Genomic DNA, 22,912 nt, shown 5'->3' on the forward strand with positions numbered 1-22,912 from the left:
TATTTACCTCCATTTTCTTTGCTTTCTGTCATTTGTTTTTGATTTTGTTGTTCTGGGAGTGATTGCCACCATCCCATTTCAGACATGTTCATTCTGTCATACATTAACTGAATGTCACTTTTAACATTCACATGCACAAGTAATTCTTGAACGGATTGTTCACACACACACATCGACGGCAAGACTTATTTAATTTGCCATGACTGAAAACTATTGAACGAAAAAGTGGTCCATTTGGGCAGCGCATACCATTGCACACACCCTTCCCATGGCAACATAACCTTTGAGATATGACAAAAATACAGCCAACACATTATAACATATATTTATGACTTTTATTTATTTTCTGTATGTTCACATAGTAATGCTGAAATCTATCTCAGTATTCTGAGTCGATATCCTAGCAGCATTGTAATAAGACTGTTACTATAGATACACTCAGTAATGGTAATATTGTATATTATCAGTAGATATATACACCATCTAAAGTTAAGCCTGTATTTGACAAAGTTTTAAAAAAAGGAGGATATTTATAGCTAGGTATATTTGGCAAATATTATTGGTTGTGACAAAAATCTTGATTTCTATCTGTAATGGTGTGTTATCTCTAATTTCCATACAATTGAATGTTTTGGGTGAATTGATGTGAAGTGAATAGGCCTTTCCAAAATTTGCCATGTGGTGCTCTACTTCCTGTCTGAGTGTACCTTGGGGGTATACATGGTATAGGTTACTCAGTTAATCATAGAGCACTTTCCTTGATGTCTGAACAATATGAAAAACATTCCTGATTTATACTTCTACAGAATACTAAGGGACAAAGCTCTTAAGAAATGGTACTATGAGGTGAAGATAACCCCAATTTGAGCGAGGGCGCTGTATTCTCAATTTCGTGTTTACAGTCTGGAATGGCCTATTCATTACATGCTGTCTGAGATTATTTGACAAATACTTCGTACCTCTCTATTGATACTCATATTGGTAATACATCTACACTCTATATCCCATGTCAGAGATGCCTACCAGTCCAGTGAAGCTATAGAGACCACTGCCGGTCAATAACTGGTATATGTAAGTTCCTTGCATCAATACACCGTCAAGATAGCGCAGTGAATAAAACTTGAAATGTTGACACATGTTGCTGTGAGAAATCATCACATTGTATCATCACATGGCAGCAATCAACAATACTACTAGTAATGTATATATTACCAACAGACGTCAAGTAACTGTAGCTAGAACGATTTTTTTTTTGGACTTTTCCATTATAATTTTCAACTTATTTATGGTATTTTACTTGCTGTGACTGGAATGATCACCTTTTGGTCAGACTCTAGCAGCAGCCCACATATTTACAATTTGTTTACGGCAAGTACAAGGTGCATAGTACCTCTTTCATGACTGTTTACATACTGACATCAAGCCAGTGTAAACATTATGACTAGTAGGCAGGTAATTAATATAATTACAAGAACTGTTATGCAATGTTTACACATGGACATCAAGCCAGTGAACACAATACCATCAATGACTAGTAGACAGGCAATTCATCTAATCAGAAGGATTGAACATGTTACATATAAAGGTTTTGATGTTTTTACAATGAGATTCTTTTAGTACAAAAACTAGTAAATGTTACCAATACAGGAGATTGATTTGATAGGAGGGTATCCTATTGGGTTGGTAATATAAATCCCAAGAATGATATCAAGGTTACGACTCTTTGTTATAACAAAGTTATTCTTACTGCTACAACAGTGGCAATCAGGGTTTCATCAAACTATGACAGACTCAAACTAAAAATGTTGTTGTCACACATTGATATAAGCTACTACATAGACATTGGTTTATTTGTACAAAGTAGGGTGGCATTTCTTATAATTCCATGATCTTGCAAGGTACATTTTGGTGACTTCCAATATTTACACTATCTTGATTACAGGGTGATTATATCCCCAAACAACAGTGGGCACTGCTATCATAAATCACCCACTTGTGAAATCTACCACATTCAACCACAGTAGTTTTAGTTTGTGTCTATCTTAGTATTAACTGAAACCCCAACTGCCACTGTAGTATCAACAATATATAAACATACACAATCTGTATGTTTGTTTGCACTGAATGATAGTTATTAACACCACTGAGAGATGATGATGTTTTACACTGCCTGGTAGTTACTCCACACCAAGGTGTGATTTACCAAAGGAGATCTAGTTCACTACAGTGTGTCAATCCTGTTCAGTAACCATATTTTTCTTTCACAGTTTGCTGATCACACACCAGGACGACAGAATCATGGTTTGGTAGCAGTTTTGATATTGTTTCTGTTCACCATAGAATACTTTCACAAGGAGCAGTATGGTTGTGGTGGCTGTTTTTATATTATTTTGTTATGCAATTTAATGGTTTGGGGGTAGGATTTTCATTATGTCAAGATGGTGCTGAGCAATTGCAAGATGACTCTGTGCCATTTCTACTTTACTCAGGAAGAACACTGATGATTTAAATCTGGTGGTGTGGGGGCATGCTACAAAGCATGATGGGACAGGATATCTTATACCAGCTCAGGCACTTACTGTGAGAACATCATGCTAACACTCATTTGTACAGCCATTTTCATCTTTCTGTAATTATTTTATTTGAGTGTCTACTGACATTGGCTTGTCAGCAACAAAAGTCTATATTCAAAACTAGGTAGTGACATGTTATTGCCTGAACCAACAGTCAGCCATACACTTACTGAATGTAGGCAGATGAATGGTAACAGCAGCTTTCTTGATCATCAAACTGTAACTACATCTTGTCAATGCAAAACAATGTCAGTTAAAGTAGGATATGATCTTTTCAATGGTATTAGTAATAATGTGAAAACAATCAAAATCAAGGCAGCTTTAATACACACAATATTTTCCAGCATGCTTATAGAGGGCGCTATACATGACCCACACCACCTCTCGGGAGATCAGTTCTACTGTGATAAACTCCATAACTAGTTACATTTACATTGTTTATCATTCAGGTCACAGTTCACGGTGTCAAAGTTCATCATTCAGTGTCAGAGTTTATTCTGTGTTCGTGTTTATTGTGTCAGAGTTCATCATTCTGAGTTAGAGTCCATGCTGTCTCATAGTTCATACACTCATAATCACTCTGTGGCTTTCAAGGAGTGCATGGATGCAGCATATTATTTTGTGTGAGATCACTTTAGTCAGAAACAAAGTAAAACTATGATAGTGACATATTGACATTAACCTATCATTGGACATTGATATAATTACACTCAATGATAGAATGGTTCAGTCAATGGGACAACCCATGGACCCTCTATCCACGTGGAGGGTCTATGGACAACCCATGGAATGATTTATTTGTGTAGATTTCCAGTGTATGGTTTCAGGGACTTCCAATGTTTACACTCTGCATCACCAATCACCCATGTATGTAATATCTACTACATGCTACAATAACAGTTTTAGTTTTAGTTTGTGTGTGTAAAACTTTGTCAAATCTAGGGGCACCACAATTGTATCTGGCTTAGTGACAAACACAGGACACTGGCCATATGTAAAACATGTGCAAAATTGAAATGCCCTACGTGAAATTACACAGTTGAAAACAAAATCATGAGTAAATCTCATTTTAATACACATTAATTCTAGTTCTCTCTTTGTAAGAGAGAATATACATACAAGGTGGTTTGTTTGCTATCACCCCAACACAAGCTGCACTTATCTCAAACAGAAGCATGAGGTGTGCATATACTGTAGCTGTTTTCATTGGTATTGGCATCTATAATCTACACCCAACTTTTGTGCCAACAAAGTGTCTTTATGGCTAATATCTTAAAATATCCACTTACTAAAACTATTATACATTTCTCACAATCTGAAAAAAATGTCAGAAAGCTTAGTTATGTATTTTTAACACACATAAAAAGAATTTTAAAAAAAAATACACACTTGGTCCAAAACTGGGAAGAGCTGGATGTGCTTTGCTGACCTTTTGAACTTTGACCCTATGACATCATATTGTTCCTATTCTACTTAATTACTCTGAGAATCATATAATTATGGATATTACATACTGAATTTTATTTTTCATGATAGTATTTTTTTTACCAATAACTATTGCATATGATAAATTTGATTAGGTCTACTTTTTAGTATACTCTGGCATGCAAAGCGCAACAAGCCTAATTCTTAACACGAAATGACTCATTGTTTTGTTTTGTATGGTGTAAATTTACATAATGCTATGCCATATCATTTTAACTATATTTATAAGAATATGTACATCTCTCTCGCTTGTGAGAGTTTTAAGTGAAAGACATCATGTATTCTACATACACCTTAGAGCCTAGAAAATGATCTGGAGGAGTATACTATACGGTATATGCAAATGACTTCATTACATATGTATATTATGCAAATCACTTCATTACATATGCAAGGGTGAAAAACATTACCCCTGCCTTGAAAACACTGCACTGTATGCACGTTCTTAATCTAAAAGTACTAGTTTGGTTAGATATACAGTATCATATCATTACAGTGAACAAATATGGTTGTATGTAACAAATTCTCTGCATTTTCTTAACGAATGACACTGCATTACTTGTACAATTTTACAACACATGGAGCAGTGCTTTAAAAAGAGGCCGCAGTAGTTTTCATATGTCATTATGACAGGATATGCTAAACCACCAAGTTTGTAAAAATCTCCAAGCTTGTAAGATTAGGGTTATAGGAAAATTGAAATAATGTGGAATAATCTGCAAACACCACTGTGAGTGTTGGTGAAGGCAAAATGCTATTGACAGAAAAACAAACTGAAACTATATGTGACATGTTGACATTAATCTATCCATGGACATTACATATGATTACACTCACAGTATGCTCAACCTATGGCAATTCATGCTGTGAACATATTCATTTCTCTACTGAATTTATTTTGCTGAATACATGTACATAATATTTCAGTACAAGAACTCTCCAATAAATGGCTAAGGGTGTTTTGGGTAAAAATCCAATCATATTCATTTGTACAAAGGTGAGACATACAGTGTCTATACATAGCAGCTGTGACATGTCTCAAGAATTGTTACACTGAATACACATGGCTGGCCAGATCAGTTATTTAAAAAAAAGTAGTGTCTACTTTCCCCTTGTGCTGTCTGCTAAAATAAAGGGTGCTTGATACATTCTTAAATATCATTCTGACAAATTTGTCATGTGTCAAAATAAATATGTCAATTTCAGATTAGTTTTATGGTATGCTTGGTGACTGTTAATGTGATATCAAACTGTTGACAAGTTTGTTATCGTATTACATCAAAACTACAGTTAAACTCAACATTTCTTAAATTATAAAACTTTACTGCACACAGTGGTAGTTGCAGAATATTCCACATACGCTGAGCTATACTCCAAAATGAAATGAAATCAGATATTTAGCTAAAAGAACATGTTTCTAGCAGTGTCCTCAGTGGTGGAAGATGACAAAACTTTTGTTTTTATGTATAATCAATAAGTAGGTCACCATTAAATGGTTCAATATTACACTTCTAAAAAAAAAGGCAAAATTGGTGAATTCTACTGGATAGTAGCATGAAACTAATGATATTTCTATTACACTTATAGGAAAACATTCACTATGAACTGAAAAAATTCAGTCAGTAATTAGTTATCTCTTACAAAATATGAATGCAGTTTCTCACGTTTAACAGAGAACCTTATATATCAAAGACAGTGGCAACAGCAGGCATATTTTTCTGAGGAAATAATTAAGGGCTTGGTTGATTCAAAATATTTAAGAGCTAGCATGTAAGACGAAGAAAAAGTTCATGGTTTTCTGCTATTCTGTATCCTTTTTACTTGAGTCCCAAAGACTAAATTTGATAAATAAGACAAGCTTTCCAATACTACCATACAGTTTTACGTTCAATCAGTGCTTCCTCACAAAACACACGGTTGTTTTTCAATAAAACTTGTCTTGACTGTAGTATAAACCAGTCTGTGTGTGTGATTCATGTCTGTAGTGATCTCCAAGTAGAATACTACACAAACCCATCATTTTTTATAAGACAAGCCGTCAGATTGCTAGCTATTGTTTAAGTCAAATTGTTTAGACAATTTGCACAGACTAAAAACATGTTAAACTTATAAAAAACGTGTACAATTCTTTTCCCTAAACCTGGTACACAGTCAGTCCTATATTTTCAGTCAGTCCTATGTGTACACAGTCAGTCCTATATTTTCAGTCAGTCCTATGTGTACACAGTCAGTCGTATGTGTAGTCAGTCCTGTGTACATAGTCAGTCTTATGTGTACATAGTCAGTCCTATGTTAATCAGTCCTATGTGTTCAGTCAGTCCTATGTGTTCAGTCAGTCCTATATTTTCAGTCAGTCCTATGTGTACACAGTCAGTCGTATGTGTAGTCAGTCCTGTGTACATAGTCAGTCTTATGTGTACATAGTCAGTCCTATGTTAATCAGTCCTATGTGTTCAGTCAGTCCTGTGTTCGCAGTCAGTCCTGTGTACAGTCAGTCCTATGTTTTCAGTCAGTCCTATGTGTACAGTCAGTCCTATGTTTTCAGTCAGTCCTATGTGTACACAGTCAGTCGTATGTGTAGTCAGTCCTGTGTACATAGTCAGTCTTATGTGTACAGTCAGTCCTATGTGTACACAGTCAGTCCTATGTTTTCAGTCAGTCCCACTATCTGTATGTTTTCTGTTTCACTGACGGCATTACAGTATCATGGGTTTATTTGGGTTAAATGTAACTAAAAATCACCGACTGCTACTGTTGTAAGATCTCTACATAATTTTCTGGTACAAGACCAGTTCTTCGTGTACCCTCCAGAGTACCTTCTAACCAACCAGGCTCCTTAGATGGATGGACTGAAAGACACACAAAATGGGAAAACTTTTGAATAAATCAAGACTATTCAACAAGTGATTTCAAAGATCTTTGATATTTTGTAAGAGGCATGACCACATATTATCAGTACCAATATTCTTAGTGATTAGTTAGTTTATTACAGTTAGTATGAGATACAGTCCACATAGTAGACACACTTCTATGCACAAAATGACAGTTAGCAATCCATCATATTATAATTCCGGATACCGAAATTCCAGTCATTTCGAAAGCAAGCACCACAAGAGGGTGCCCAAGATTTGGTAAAGGCGAGGGCTAGAATTGGTGTCATGACCACTGACAGTATGGTAATGCATGAAGCAGTGAATATAATATGAGTGGAAGAATTTCAAGTGTTTACAAAACAGCAGTTTGGCATGTTTTGATGTCTTTACTAGTAGTCACTAATAAAATAGTATTGTGGGGAACAACATACAGCATGAGTGGTAACGTTGTGTCTGCTGTCTTTATGAATGATGGTATACCTCCATGCTTTATGCTACAATGCCCTACTAATCTGGCCCTCACTTCCTGCCACCCAAGTTTGTGAACAGCACTCCTAGTGGCCAAACCATGAAATCTTTGATCTTTCCAAGACCTGGAATATGGTATACACCATATAGGGTATTTTATAGTACCTACCATTTACAATGATTTGATTTGGTTGGAAAGACAGCTCAGTCTCATTTTCAGCTTCACATGCATACAGTGTTCTCACACACATACCCGTAGTTCTGAAAAGAACAGAAAACATAATTACACACCATCTCTATGAACTATACTACCTCAGTAAACTTTGCTAGCGTGTGTACCTACCAAGGTAGTAAGAAATTTTGGGGAGTTTTACACATTGGTTGATTTTACATGCTACATATGACAAGCCAGGAAACTACACTGAGATTGCCACAATTACCAACAAATGCAGTATAAGTTGATACACTGACAACTGGCAGGTAGTACCACAGGGGCAGGAGACATACATGTGAAGATTTTTATGTGTAAAAAATATGTTAAGTACATTTTATTATTAATGCTTATCTTTAGCGGCTAACAGCTAATTGTTAAGAGTATACATAAAGTGTTAACTTCTCTGCGATGGGTGGTATTCAATAACACATTTTGACTCAGGACTGCAGTAAAACATGGAAGAATTGAGGTATGTTTTGTCAAACCCAATCAGGGACCAGTTCAATCTTAGTTCCAATTTGAGACCGGTGTCAGATTGGGTTTGGTGATACTGGGAAGGAGGTCACACTTCTATACCTGCTGTAAACAATCTTCTTTACCATAGCAACAGGTGTAATGAGAACAACATGAATGAAAGGATCCAGAGGACGACAACCTCTTACAAATATATGTAACCAATGGATGACATTTTACAATTGTATTCTTGATTATAATGTTCATAAGTTTGTTGACTTGCAGTGAATGATTTCTGGGTGAAAGCTACAGATTAGAACTAAAAGCAAATTTTAAGCAAAATAATAATAAGTGTATTAGTGTACAAACAACATACAAAATAAAATGAACATGATAAAACATACTTTTTATGGGATACTGGCAGCTGACACAGAGGTGACTCAGGCCTGTGATGGCATAGAAAAATAATAAAACATTGAACATAAATGAAAATATGATAGATTGAAATGATGTGATATAAATGAAATGTGTGAATTAACTGGTCTCCCATCCCTTGTGTAAGAAGAACACATGAAACTTTCACCATTTCACCACTGCCTCAAGAGTGCAATGTGCACATCAACTGCTGTGATGCATTTCAATATGCTACCAATAGAGGGCACTATTCGTGGAGACTGTATGAATGATTCTTAGAGTCTGAAGTCATGTTCAGGTAGGTACATTTCTACAGAGCCTGCGTGATTGCAGTGAAACCAAACCCAGCTGTAGTGCAAGGCAACAAAACACAATGTATTCATTTTAATTGGACAACTGTACAACATACAACAAATCTGACTTTATATTATCTCAATGTCAAGAGTAGAAGTCATTCTGTTCTACAAAATGACACTAAATTTACCAATAAAACTTACGTTGTTGGCGTTCCACCTGTAGATAAGGATAGAGAGGTTGAAGATGAAGAATTTCTACCTTTGCTTGCTTTCAAAGATTTGCCCTGCTGTGCTTGTAGATCTCTGTCAGGTGTAGAAAATAACAAATATCGTATAAAACTTACTACCCATCAGTAAAAGGGGGTGGGGGTGGGGGGTACTACTGGCCAGGTATGGTAGGGGTGTGTGGCCAATGCTGTCAACCCCAGACCCCATTTGAGACCAATTTTGACCCAAAACCAATACCCAGTTTTAGACTGTTCAACTCTTTAGAAGACCCCATTTTAGATCAATGTTGAATGATGAATGCAGTGTTGCACATGCACAGTTAATGTAACAATGCATTATGGGGCAATATCTAGGAACAAGCATTTCAGGGGGTGTGCATACTATCTCATAGTCATTGATATGAAAATGTCAGCCAGTGAATTAGCAGGGGAAAATTCATGGAAATTCTGAACTAGTCGAGAATTTATTATGGAGTTCCTTCCAGGACCCCTTTTTAGACCAAACAAAATAAAAAATTGTGAAAAGTGGACCCCATTTTTGACTCATTAGCTCTACAAAGACAGTACCCATTCTAGACCAAAGGGCGAAAAACCCTACTCCAAAGGGCAGCACATATGCGTACACCCAATAGGTGGAAGTAATAATTTTTACCTTTTTTGGTAACCGTTGAACATGATATGAAAATAAGTACTCTGCAATAAGTGATCAATGAATATTCATGATGTTTTCACTGAAGGTAATACGCACTTACAGTGTTTTTGATGTGGGTGGTAAGCTGGTAAAATCTACCGGGGTTTCCCAGTTACTACAGTATTTTACCAGGGCTCCCAAACAAAACTATGGTAGACTATATGGGAAACCATGCAACTTGTACTCATTTCTCCCTTTGTGTTACCACGGTTCCCAAACCTTAGCAAAAACACTGACTTAGCAGTCATGAATATTCATTGTTCAACCATTGCATAAACATTTTTGCAGACACCCATGAGGCAATGTGGCCCACAGTAAGATCCCTAAATGAGGGACACTGCCAACTTGATATTTCTCTGGAAACAAGTGTAATGTAGGTGATTTAAACCATGAAATTACTCTCCACAACCCAAAGTTCAAGATCAACTTTTGTTTATTACACAAGACATATTTATGATGATACAATCTAAAACACATCTGGTTGTAATATCAGGTTATAATACTTACAATTGATTGGGTCTTGAAAGAGGTTGTCCACCTGTTACACTACTACTGGTAGAACTGTTAGATGAGTTGGATCGTGCTGTTATGAAACACATAAAAAAACACACAAAAACATGGTTCAAATATTCAAATTTAGACAAGAAAACTCTGCAAATAAAGATGTTAAAATTAGACCTGTGCAGTGATTGTGGTTTGTTATTCATTGCATCATTTTTTCCATCCACTGATGTCAGAGCAAACAGCTGCCATGGGTTGTGATACAGGGTGGTATATAAATACATCTATCAGGTACTAGTAGTCTGAATGTACAGTCACTGTGTATCTCCACAAACAACGTGTATCTTGAATTCCTTGCTGTTTGCCACTTTTACAAGAGTTCTTCCATTGCCATCACTAAACTCATAGTCTGTTTTTTGTGTGTTAATATGATGTATTGTTAGGTATATCAAAGTCAAAAACTGTGAGAGGAACAGAACCAATATTCCAGCCAACTCTCAGAACTTGCAGGCAGAGTAAGGTGGCATTGTAAGTCAACAGGGGAACGCTGTTTTGTGTGCTGCAAGGTGCAAGGTTTTGTAATTTAGGAATCAGAGAAGGGGAGAAAAACAAACACCATATGAACATTGAGATGCGTATACAGGAAATACTACACAAAGATTAACAAGCAGTTTATATTTTGTTATGGAATGTTTAGAAATACACAGAAAAGTGATCTAAACATCACTGCAAGCCATCGCAAACCTTGACAAATTAAAAAACGGGTGGCATGCAAAAATAGAAGAGTATACCAATTGGCTGTGTGATCTCACCTTGGCGGTGTAAGGTGGGTGAAGACTGGAGTTGTACTATATTTATATCACCTATATAGACTGTGGGAAGTTAACGGGTACACAGTTAGAGCATGCAAGCACAAATCTATACTCGACATATCATGCAAGCACGTACTTCTACTAGCATGGTGTGAGACATTTACAGTGACTTGTGCAGAGGAAGACACAAAGGGAGAGGAAAACGTGACACTACAACAACAACAGAAAGATGTCTAGTTATATGCAAATGATTGGTTACCATAGAGATGATGCATCAATGGAACTGATCTCCTTGCTGGTGCATTTATAAGGGAGGAGACAGAAGTTGTTAGTACAGCACCCACCATTGGCTTATTGAGATAGAAGCTCTTGGTACAGCATCACTTATTGGCTGATGGCTTGAATACATTACCAGACAAGAGTGTTAAATTATACTTAGCACAAAGCTTGATAAATGCAGCCCCCTCCCAATTGACCTTGCTACCCTCTTATTGAATGTGCATTGGTATGATCCTGCTATTATGGATCAGGCATACATGTTGGTGAGATTGGTAGAAAGGGTTGGGAGGGGTGTTGTGTTGTGTTGGGTAGCTAGTGAAGTCTGATTCAAATCAATGCAATAGCTCAGACAGAGTGACTACATTATGGTTGAGACTGCTACCTTTATAAGCATCAGCATAATTTATAAGCACCGTGATGTTATTAATGCTACAATTCTACTGTGATACCATGTAGCTGATTCAGTGAGTTACTTTTGCAGCAAGCATCAATATTAATATGGCATTCTGAATCATGACTGGATGACAGATGTAACTCATATGTGTATGACAAGTAGAGAGATGAATATAGTAATATACAATCTCGTGACTAATCCCGACAACACTGATGCAACATCCAAAACTTACGATACAACATATATGCAGGCACTCTTCTTGACAAAACGATGCACACTCGTGACAAAATTGCAAGCCACAAAAAACATGTCTGATGTTCTTTGCCACAGAGCAACAATTACACAATCACAATGAGCTACAATCTAGTATCAGCATAATGACAAATAACACAACACTTGAAATGTTACCACACCAAAATATGTCACAATAAAAAATAAATGCAAACAAAAATAAAAACATCCCATCATCTTCAAAACAAATATCAAATCTTAATAAAAAATTCAGTTCAAATCCATGCCAACAACTCAAAGTACTGATAGGATTTACTGTGATGTAGGTAATTCACTGGTAAAATGACAGTCAGAATAGTTTAGATGTTGACATATTGCCACAACAAAAACATTTCAAAACATAATTAAAGTTCAAAAACATTTCAAAAACATAATTAAAGTTTTCAATAATGGGAAAACCACATTCACATAAGTGGTCTATTTATTGGAGACTAGTCATTTTGCCTTGTTACTGTACATACATCACAGAATCAACCTATAATGTGACTAAAACGTTAACAAATAATAAGAACTCCACAAAGTGAATGAGTAACGTGATTTGGGAGAGTTAGGTTCCTTTAAAATTTGATGACAAAGATTTATGGGTACATGCTGTGATTATTACTACATTTTTTTAACATGCAGTTTGTTTTTAAAACTGGTACTCCTGATTGAGCAGGAAGAAAACAAAAACTTTACACAAAACATAACGACTGCAGTACAGTGGATCAGTCATAATCAGTGATACAAATAAGGTCTGTTAGGGGGTCTAAACCAATCCCTCACATAACTCTGACCCCTTAACTGGAGTAAATGTATATCTTTCTCAGACTGGTTCACCAAACTGCAGTTTTTACAGAAGTAATTGTAAACATAAACTCTAAGAATGAATATGGGTAAATATTTGGTAGGTTTTCATGCTATGCCTGATAATGGGCGACCTCATAACCCTTACCCAGTCTCTTTAGTGGAGATTTGAGTGACCTCTTACCCGGATTGGAATGATTCTTTTTGTTGGCAGGGGGTGACGAAGTAGAGGAGTGCGTGGTAGACGATGACCTTGAACTTATCGATTCGGAACTACTGCTGCTACTCCCAGTGTAATGACCTTCTGTGTTGGAATCTGTAGAAAGACATATACAGCCAGGCTGTCGGTAATTTAACATGTACAGAACTCTAGCATAAACTCAACAGACCAATGAAACACATCTATGCTAACATGCATCAACCACTCTACCCTAACTCACTCCAACTCATACTTACAAACTCCCAACTCACTCTTCCCCTGACTCACTCTAACACACTTTCACCAACTTAACTCACTACCACTCTAACTTCCTACCAGTCCACCGTAACTCACTCAAAACCCAACCTAACTCGCTCTCAACCCACTTCACTTATTCCCACCCTAAATTACTGCCAGCCCACTTTAACTGATTCCCAACCCTAACTGATTCCCAACCCACCTAACACCCCACTGTTCTAACTTATTGCTCACACCGTATGTATGTTTAAATGCAATTTCTCTCTCCCTGCACCCTTTCAAATGTGCAATGCCCTCAAATTGTTGCAGAAGCTGGCAAGGCAAGGCAAAAAAATCTACTGGGGTCTAAAAAAAATGTATGCTTGAAATAAAAAGACATTTATGACTATGTCAGGCAAGAAATCTTAAGTGCTGATATATATTTCAAAGGTACACTTCACAAATACTCAAAATGTATAGTGATGTGAAATTATAAAATGACTCTCTGCAACCCAGTTTAGGAAAATATCTTCATTTAATACAGTTTTAAAGCAATTCTTACCTTACATGCAGCTTGCATGCACACATGCACTGTAGATTTCATTTCACAGTGGAATTTATCCTGATTGGATGTTAATAGCCTTTATTAGTAGAGCTTGTAAGATTCATTGTAATTGGCTGTTGGTGGATTTTATTGCCTTCACTTAGAAAGCTTCTTGTGATTGGCTGTTAGTAGCTTTTTATTGTCTGTATTATAATTAGTTCAAACTGAAAACTCTGTCATCGTGAACACTCCTTTAAAGGGGAACGCCACTCCAAGAAATAAACCTGAAGGCATTTTCATATCCTATGGGTTCTGGAGAGTTATTTCACAGAAACATCAAGTTAATTTTCTGCCATTATCGGGTATCTTTGCTATGGGCCATTGCATCATGGGAGTCATCAGAAATGATATATTCATGGTTGCACAATGAATATTCATGAGACATTTTACACTGAAGGGAATAAGCACTCAGGATTCACAAATATTCATTGTGCAACTCTGCTGACTTCCATGATCAACTTAACCCACAGCAAAAATACCCTTAAATGCACAAGATCAACTTGATGTTTCTCTGAAATCACAAGTAACTGTAGGTGATGTAAAATCATGAACTGACTATCCAGAACCCACAGTTTATGAAAATGTCTCTATTTCCTGCAGTGGTGTTCCCCTTTAACCAGAGTGCTAACAGTGATGAATATTTCCATCTGAAGTTCTATTTCCAATTCTAGCCATTCTGACTGACATGTCTGTCTAATGTAGTCAAAGTAATAAATTCCAAGTGAAAATCCAATCATACAATGTGCATGAAAACATAAATGCAAAAAAAGCTCAAAGTTACAATCACCTGAATTATATATACCTCCTCTGGGTCTATTAAGTCTTCTGAGATTGGCAGTTGTCTGTTGTTGACTCGTCGGTGTTGGTTGCAGTTGTTGATTTGCCTGTGGTTGGGTTATGGTTTGTTGTATATGTATGGGTGGTTGGGGCGCTGGTGGTTTCGGTGGTCTTGTCAGATGAATAGTTGTTGTTGGTGGTGGCGTTGAATGTGCTAGGACCTTGGATTTGTTGTATTCTACACCATCTGGAGCAGTCTTAAAGATCTGAAGCAAGACATAAAATACATTATATTATGTGCAAACCAATGTGTTGGCATTTGAACAGAAAATACGGGATCTATGTCTAAGTCACTTGACATCACAACATGTGTCCTAGTTGCAATGTTCAAAACATCAAGAATTACAATATTTTTTGCAAATTAAACTTGTGCAGGTATTACTGATAATAATAATGACAAAAGGGTTTGTCACCATTTGTCTTTGACTTGTAGTGACAAGGCCCTTTAGGTCACTTGTATTTTACTACTCATCTTTGACTCACTGTGACAAGGCCCTTTAGGTCACTTGTATTTTTTCCGAGCTGAATGAAAGAAAATATTCAGGAATACATGTAATGACCTGCTGTGAGTAATGTGGGATATTGGTATGGAGGGATTAGTTGAATAATTAATATCATGGACATAAAGATAGTCTATCTTATGAGTTCTTGTGACCATGTACATCAGCAGGACAGGTCTGTTATAACATTTTTACATCAATCCTGGGGAGTCAAGGGACAGTTTCAGAAGTTCCCTAGAAATGTGGCTATTTAAAATTAGGAAAGTTCTATTGTGGTCAAGGCAGCACTTTAAAAATGACTATTTACACTAGCTGAGAGTGGAAGACAGAAAAATCTGGTGAGTTACCTTCTCATATTCATTGATAAGAATTTCAACAACTATATTACAAAATTTGATTTCCATGATGGCTGCCACTGTTTCTTCTTCAGGCCTCATTAAAGTTGGACCAAAACACACACCAATATTAGCCGTTGTCATTAAGTTCTTCGGACAATTGCTGGCAACTCTGTCAAAATGAATGAAGATGAATCATAAGTAATCATCTAATTGGCTAAGATCTCATTATCTTATATGGTAACATTAAGATCCAATGAATCATGGGTAATCCATCTGATTGGCTATCACCCCATCACCTTATATGGTAATGTTCAGATCCAAATGAATTATTGTAATCCATCTGATGATACGGTAACACTGAGTTCCCAATGAATCATGGGTAACGAACTTTATTGGTTATCCCCTAATCACATGATATGCAAATCTGAGATACAATAGAAAGTAGCTAATGGTCAATTTGAGAGAGAAAGTTGCCATTTGTAATTTGGAAGACTACACTTACCGTCTAAGATGTCCTATAAGTATATCAAGCATTTCAAAGTTAGGTTCAGGTATTTGATGTACCAGTGCATGGATATCATTTATCCGAAGTGTCCGAGACTCTTTCTTTGCAGCAGTGATGAATTCTTCATGAAACTTGAATGTCATCAAGGGCTCTGGTAAATTTCTGTCAATAAAAATATTACATGTAAATATGAAAATGTGATGCACTTTCCTGTCCATGTAAATGTAAATGTGGTTGATGGATTTAGGAGTGTTGTGTGTGAATCTTACAAAGATACCATGAATTTTTATTTTTTTTGCCATTGTGATGTAGCTATGATATAGTGTACTAACCTAAAATAGTTTTTGAGTGCACTGGTGATTGTTTTGATTTCCCACTCCCCGGGATCATCCAGATTGACTTTATCTGCTTTCCTCTTGTCTGCCAAAAAAAGGGGAAAAAGAAAAGGTTACTACATGTACATATTGTTATTTCATACACACAATATATCACTCTGAACCTCAGTTAAGTTTTCTCAACTTCTGTATATCCTTATGATTTCTACAACTACTGCCTAATTCAAGTTACTGTTCACTGGCAGTTTGATACAACCACACAGAAACCAATAAGAAACTGTACATTCTACTTTTTGAGATAGCAAGATTGCAATTTCTTGTTACATTTTGTCAAAATGAAATAAACCACTTACACCTACTCCAACTAGACACAGATATGCAGACACCAATGTTTTGATGTCTGCATAGTGGCACATTATTTCATTTCATTTTGCAATATTTAAAAATGTTGCAAGAAACTATATTCATTCAATCTTGCTGTCTTCAAGTCTAGGACTTTTGAGTTTCTTATTGGTTTCTGCATGTTGTATCAAACAGAGTCAGAGAACACTAACGTAAAATGAGTTGTAATAAGTCTCCTTCAGCCTGATAAATATAATGTGTTGACACACCTAATGAAAGAGATGGTCTACTTTTGATATTACAATTGTGTATCTTTTTCAGTTGACATTACTTCAGCTGTCTCCTGATATGTGATGTCACATATCCAAGCGTTGTGTGGGTACCATAAACACACCTTCCTTTCAATAACTTTTAGGGAAAAAAGTGGTTAGAAAACTTACCTAGACACATGCCAGTTAATTTGTTGACCTTGGAATTGACACCAACAACTCTGTACAGGCCCTGCTCATTAAGACCTGTAACGGACAGTAGGAGAGTGTGCTAATATTAAAACCTTTATTTTGGAATTACTGATGTATTGGAGAGCAGAACTACACAAAGCTACACCTTGCAGTCACACAATGTACACACTGTCTTACATAATGTGTATGGTTCATTAAAACATAAATTGGATGTAAAAGAAATAGGACAGATTGGAGAATCTGATATGTGATGTTACAATGATTTACAGTTTTACTTTTGATAGTCACAATAATAGTAGATTCTCAATGAAACACTGCAATTACTGTAAACCAACATTCACAAGTTTTGTAGTAAACCGAAAAGGACAAAAGTGACTAGGGCTGGCCTCAAAACCTGGAACTCTCTGAAAACTTGTCAGGTTGCACTACCAACCATGTCCTTGACCTACAATTTTAACCCAGTCTGACTACAGGTTTATTAACTCTCTTCGTCCATTTCAACTTCTTCATTTATAGAATTTAAGATGAACAGAAACTCTTGTGTACATTTCCATCATGGATGCTGGTAATATCAATGTCAAAATGACAGGCATCCATCAACTGTTTATTAACTTACCCCTGGTTTCAATAGCTTCTATACACCTTTTGATGAAGTTTAAACCAATGTCATTCAACAAATCTATAAAGAAAGCAGAGAGTGAACACTATGTTAAAACAAATATCAGTTACAGGGTTTGCTATAACCATTCACTGACAAATTGCCAAGTACACATTTATCTATTTTCATATCTTCATTGATTATTTTATATAGTGATGATATGTACATGTACCAGTACTACCACACCAGAGTGACTATAGCATTCCAATTAGGCAGCGTGTTTTTTACATCTCAGACAATGTTTTTTGTAATAAATTACATAAAATAAAATAAAATAAAATACCGCCACGGAAATCATGCAAGCATATACAATATTACATTTTATCTCATTGTGAACACAAATCAACATCACTGTCGGATGAAACATGCGAGATTCAAACACAAAACTGTTTGTGTAATTTGTAAAATCATTATGAGACATTGTATCACCTACTTGAAACTGTATAGTCTCTCATGTTTGGTAGTAAACTGTGTTTGATGTGTTCACTAAATTTCATTTGTGCTATAATATCAGATATTCAGCAACATACAACCGTTTAAGCATACAACCGACTCTTTTATTGAATTCAAGATGACATTTTAGTGATCATTTAATGTTCAAATTTTGTTTCAGTATTTGTACAAGTTTCTACATGACTTGTCACTTGTCACAGCAGTCTGTTTTGAATTTGAAAGTACCCCCACAACAGCTCTTCTAAAAATCTAAATCAATCTTATATGTAAACCTATGATGTAACCACAGCCACCTAATGACTTAAATTAGGAGGGTAGCCAATTACAAGTGTCTGAGTCAATATACGATCCACTTAGATTTTAGCAGAGCTGCCAAAACATTATCCCGAGCCTCGAAGTATATATACATATGGCTTGGTGCAGACATAGACCCTCCACCCACTATGGTGCAGAGAACTATAGTTGTAACACTAAGACAAGTCTAATACATTACTGACAACAATTACTTACTCTCTTCCAAACTGGTATTCCTTCCAGGTGCAATGTAAATCTATGATAACACAGAATAAAGAGAAAATAAATATGTAACAGTAGCAATCACGTTACCATTCACTGTGGTACAGTAAAGGAAAGGGCGCCCTCTAGCATCACAATTTGCTGTCCAAGGGAAGAGCGCCCTCTAGCAAGTCACTGACCTTGAAAGGAAGGACAAGCTTCCAAGCAATACATCATTGTGATTATATATCAAATATATATTGTGTTGAATCATCTTTTTGTCTACAAGAATATAAAATTACAGCATGAAATATTTACTTCGGTTTGTAACACCCCCCCCCCCCCACCCCATACAAAGAAATATAAAAATCTATACTAGTTTTAGTTAGAAACAGAAGACCTGACTTTTAGAACACCAAATTGTTAGTCATGGTGTAACTGCATATTAATCAACACTAGAAGGCAGTATATACTTACTGGCTCTTTGCCATCCATCGCTTCTAACCACAGCTTCCTGTCTACCTCAGTGACAGCTTGTAGTGTTATGGATCCAGGCCTAAACAATAAACAAATCATTAGATATTGTCAACATGGACATGTACTTACTTCAACACTTAGTACACATATATGTACATCACCAAGTTCTATAGTCTCTAACATATACAGTGTTGGGATGGACGATAGGGTACCTTGACACAGTTCTAGGACACTTTCAGGAGTTGTATACCTTAGCATGTAACAAGATTGACTTAATATTTAGAAAGAGATGGAAAACAGTTGATCATAGCCTAGACTCTTGGTTATTTTGTTTAATATTTCAAGTTCAAATCCAGCTGACACATGTCTAGTATGTAACTCCACCTTTGCTCAACTGTAGGCAATGATAGGAAGCAATTTCATCATGTATACGGTCCAAAGGACAACGACCAATGAAGGAGAATCAACCTAACTCAAAGGTTCGTTCAGCTGTCACTGACAATGGAGCTCAAAGATCAGAAATCTAGGCTGTTGTGGTCAACATTACTTCAAGCCAGACAGTCAAGTCTGGTTACTCCTAACATTGGTCACATATTGCCATGGTTACTCCTTACATTGATCACATATTGCCATGGTTACTCCTAACATTGGTCACATATTGCCATGGTTACTTCTAACATTGATCACATATTGCCATGGTTACTCCTAACATTGATCACATATTGCCATGGTTACTCCTAACATTGATCACATACCTTTGCTGCACTGTTATGTCAAAGCAGAATCGTTTATCAATAGAATCTGCCATCCTCCTGCAATACAAAACATAATAAGAAACTGTAATTCCACATTTCAATGTCAAAGTCACTATTAAAGTCTTAACAGTTTCATGCCTACCAGTACTTATGCTACAAAAGTGTAGTGTAACTAATATTGCAGTAACTTTGATAGCAAGGAGTAGAAATACATACTAACATAGTATCTGTTGTATCATACTTTGATGAACACAACTCATGTATCCTAACATGCAGTCTTTGTAAACATGCCTGCAGACTGACAGTCATACATATGATGGTTAGATGAAGGCAAATTAACAAGGCAGACAGATTTACAAATGTATGGCTATCCATCTTATGTCCATACACACATACACACACACACACACACACACACACACACACACACACACACACACATACACACACACCTCCCACCCCCACCCCACACACACACAGAACGCCAACCAGCCACCCACCCACAGACAGATGGCCAGACAGACAGACAAAGTAGGAAACACCACACAAAATAGCATGGTGAGTAGAAACTAAGAAAAGGCCAACTTACCTGACACAGGAGGTGATATTAAGCAGTTCTGATGTACCCACTTTTCCAGCTGTCTGATTATATGGCACAACTATGAACATTTTTTCATCTTTCTGATACATACAGTAATGTTTGACCCAAGTTGAACCAAGTGCCCCTGAAATACAATAGCACAGCCACAATATAATTACTTTACGTAAATTGATTTCCTGAGTCTAATCATGTATTATACACTATGCATGAACCATTTTGAACAAAAAATATGGAATATATACTCTGGTCGTTCTACATCACGACAATGTGAATCTATGTCACAACAACACGTGTCTACGTCACTGGTTCTGTTGTGTTTGAAATATGAGTCAAAACGTTCAAAATTGTCATTACTTTCCCCGATTTTTCTTTGATATTACTTGTGCTGGTATAATTATGTTATTGTTCAATATTTTTCTTCATTCAGCTGGAAAATACCCATGACCTAGGGTTGTCACTACTCGTCTAGCAACTCATAGTGACAAAGTTCCCCCCCCCCTCCCTAGGTCACTCATATTTAAGTCTATACAGTTTGTTGTTTAATTATATTCCAATAATTCAATCCTAGATTCTCACATTATTGTTATCTTATCAATGAAACTACATGTCTATGAATTTTCATAGCCCCATTCTTTGTTCAAACCCAATTTACCAATAGCTACATATTAGACAACTATCAATCACTCCCACAATCATCCTTATATGGTATTGACTTTAAGTGTCAATTGAAGTTTTGGCTTAATAAGATAGACACAAACTAAAATTATTATTGTTCAATGTGGTATATTACACAAGTGGATTGTAGCGGTTCCTCTGTTGTGCAAATATTATCACCCTGTAATCAAGATAGCATAAACAAGTTGAAAGTCCCCAAAATGTACACTGCAAGATCATGAAAGTCATCAGAAATGCCACTCTATCGTGAGTACAACAACAAATTTCATGGAAGTCAATTGAAATGCCTCCTTGCTGTGAGGGTAATCAAACAAACAAATATACAATTCAATAGCTCATACACAATAAACTAGATAATTAAAGGGGGGAAAAAACATACGTTTTTCAAATATGAAGAGATATCCTTGTCTTGTGTACATCTTTGGTGCTTTACCCTCTTGTGGTCTCTGTCAATGAATACAAGAACACGACATTCATATCATGTTATACAGACAACACTTCTTACAACAACTACGGCCTTCTTAAAGGCCTACCTGGCATATAAATAGGGGTCAAATTAAGATGACGGTCATTGCGCTAGATGACTTCCGCTGTGTAACACACTCACAGAGCTCATAGAGTACCTATGAAACCATTTTAGAGAGTATTACAGATTTTGTATCTCCTAATGTTGGACTACTGTATGATGAATATGCAGGAAAAAAATCTGTCATTGTATTTTGAAAATTAGTTGCATTTTGGGGACTGTATTCATGAAAACGTTGACTTGATACACTTTGGTACTGTTGAGACACTGACCTGGCATTGAAAACGAGTCCTTTTAAATATTCAGTCAATCAATGTTAAGCAGTGAATTATATAAGCTAACATCATTCTGAACCATATTCATAAAACTGTTCATTTATATATTGACTTGGAGTGGCCAGGTGGCACATATACAAAGTATTCAGGAAATCCATACATACATGTGGCCAGGTGGTATAACAGATTCTGAGTATACATAAAACTACTCATTTACATACAAAGTGTGTGTGGACAGGTGGTACACAAACTGAATAGCTATGAAACTGTTCATTTACATATGTACTACATGACCAGGGGTATATATTCATAAATCCTCTTTACATATTACTACATTCTACCTGCCAGTTTTCAAGAATCTACTCATTCAATACTTACTTCCTGCATTTTCTTCATAAGACTCTCTGTCTCATCCCTTGTGCTGTTAAAATTCTCCCTAGTCTGTGAATGAAAAGTGATACACATAAATAATGAACACTGCCCTCTATTGGTAGTTAACTACAAGGTGTTACATTATTATCAAACCCCTGCCTGTGCTTGTGGGGGGATGTGAAGCTACTACAAGATTGCCACTGATTGGAAAATATACATATACTTTATCACTCATTAACAATACAGCAAACACTGAAACAGACGTGCTTGTTTCCTTCTAACCAATCAAAATATTGGACATAAAGTCAGAATTTCTACTACATGTAGTAGAAATTCTGACTTTATGTCCAATATTTTTTTATTTTTTTATAGACACTGAAGAAGGTAACCATGCATTGCTGAAACTTTGGTGATGAAACACAAGTTTTATTTAAACCTTGACAATGGGACTTAAATCACTTCTATTCATCAATGCTATTTTAATGAATATATCCAGTAACATTACCATGA

General features: G+C 36.2%; 1 protein-coding gene across 3 annotated transcripts in view; it reads right to left on the bottom strand.

Annotated features, from left to right (window-relative positions):
• Window positions 1-359: 359 nt before the first annotated feature.
• The window catches only part of LOC144438455 (rho GTPase-activating protein 26-like), a 58,750-nt gene continuing 36,197 nt past the window's right edge, over window positions 360-22,912 (bottom strand). The window contains exons 9-26 of one of the 3 annotated variants that reach the window (XM_078127482.1): window positions 22,409-22,471; window positions 21,609-21,675; window positions 20,543-20,678; window positions 19,954-20,010; window positions 19,199-19,277; window positions 18,737-18,776; window positions 17,732-17,794; window positions 17,095-17,169; window positions 16,310-16,397; window positions 15,975-16,139; window positions 15,482-15,641; window positions 14,600-14,840; window positions 12,942-13,073; window positions 10,202-10,277; window positions 8,978-9,079; window positions 8,471-8,512; window positions 7,569-7,660; window positions 360-6,907 (exon numbers count right to left, since the gene is read on the bottom strand). In XM_078127482.1, the coding sequence (XP_077983608.1) occupies window positions 6,807-6,907; window positions 7,569-7,660; window positions 8,471-8,512; window positions 8,978-9,079; window positions 10,202-10,277; window positions 12,942-13,073; window positions 14,600-14,840; window positions 15,482-15,641; window positions 15,975-16,139; window positions 16,310-16,397; window positions 17,095-17,169; window positions 17,732-17,794; window positions 18,737-18,776; window positions 19,199-19,277; window positions 19,954-20,010; window positions 20,543-20,678; window positions 21,609-21,675; window positions 22,409-22,471 (1,779 nt within the window). In that variant the 3' untranslated portion in view covers window positions 360-6,806. Of the gene's footprint in view, window positions 6,908-7,568; window positions 7,661-8,470; window positions 8,513-8,977; window positions 9,080-10,201; window positions 10,278-12,941; window positions 13,074-14,584; window positions 14,841-15,481; window positions 15,642-15,974; window positions 16,140-16,309; window positions 16,398-17,094; window positions 17,170-17,731; window positions 17,795-18,736; window positions 18,777-19,198; window positions 19,278-19,953; window positions 20,011-20,542; window positions 20,679-21,608; window positions 21,676-22,408; window positions 22,472-22,912 lie in introns of all 3 variants that reach the window. The other 2 variants (XM_078127481.1, XM_078127483.1) reach the window with 2 other exon arrangements.

The sequence above is a fragment of the Glandiceps talaboti genome, chromosome 8, assembly GCF_964340395.1.
Source record: "Glandiceps talaboti chromosome 8, keGlaTala1.1, whole genome shotgun sequence".
In the NCBI taxonomy this organism is placed as follows: domain Eukaryota; kingdom Metazoa; phylum Hemichordata; class Enteropneusta; family Spengelidae; genus Glandiceps; species Glandiceps talaboti.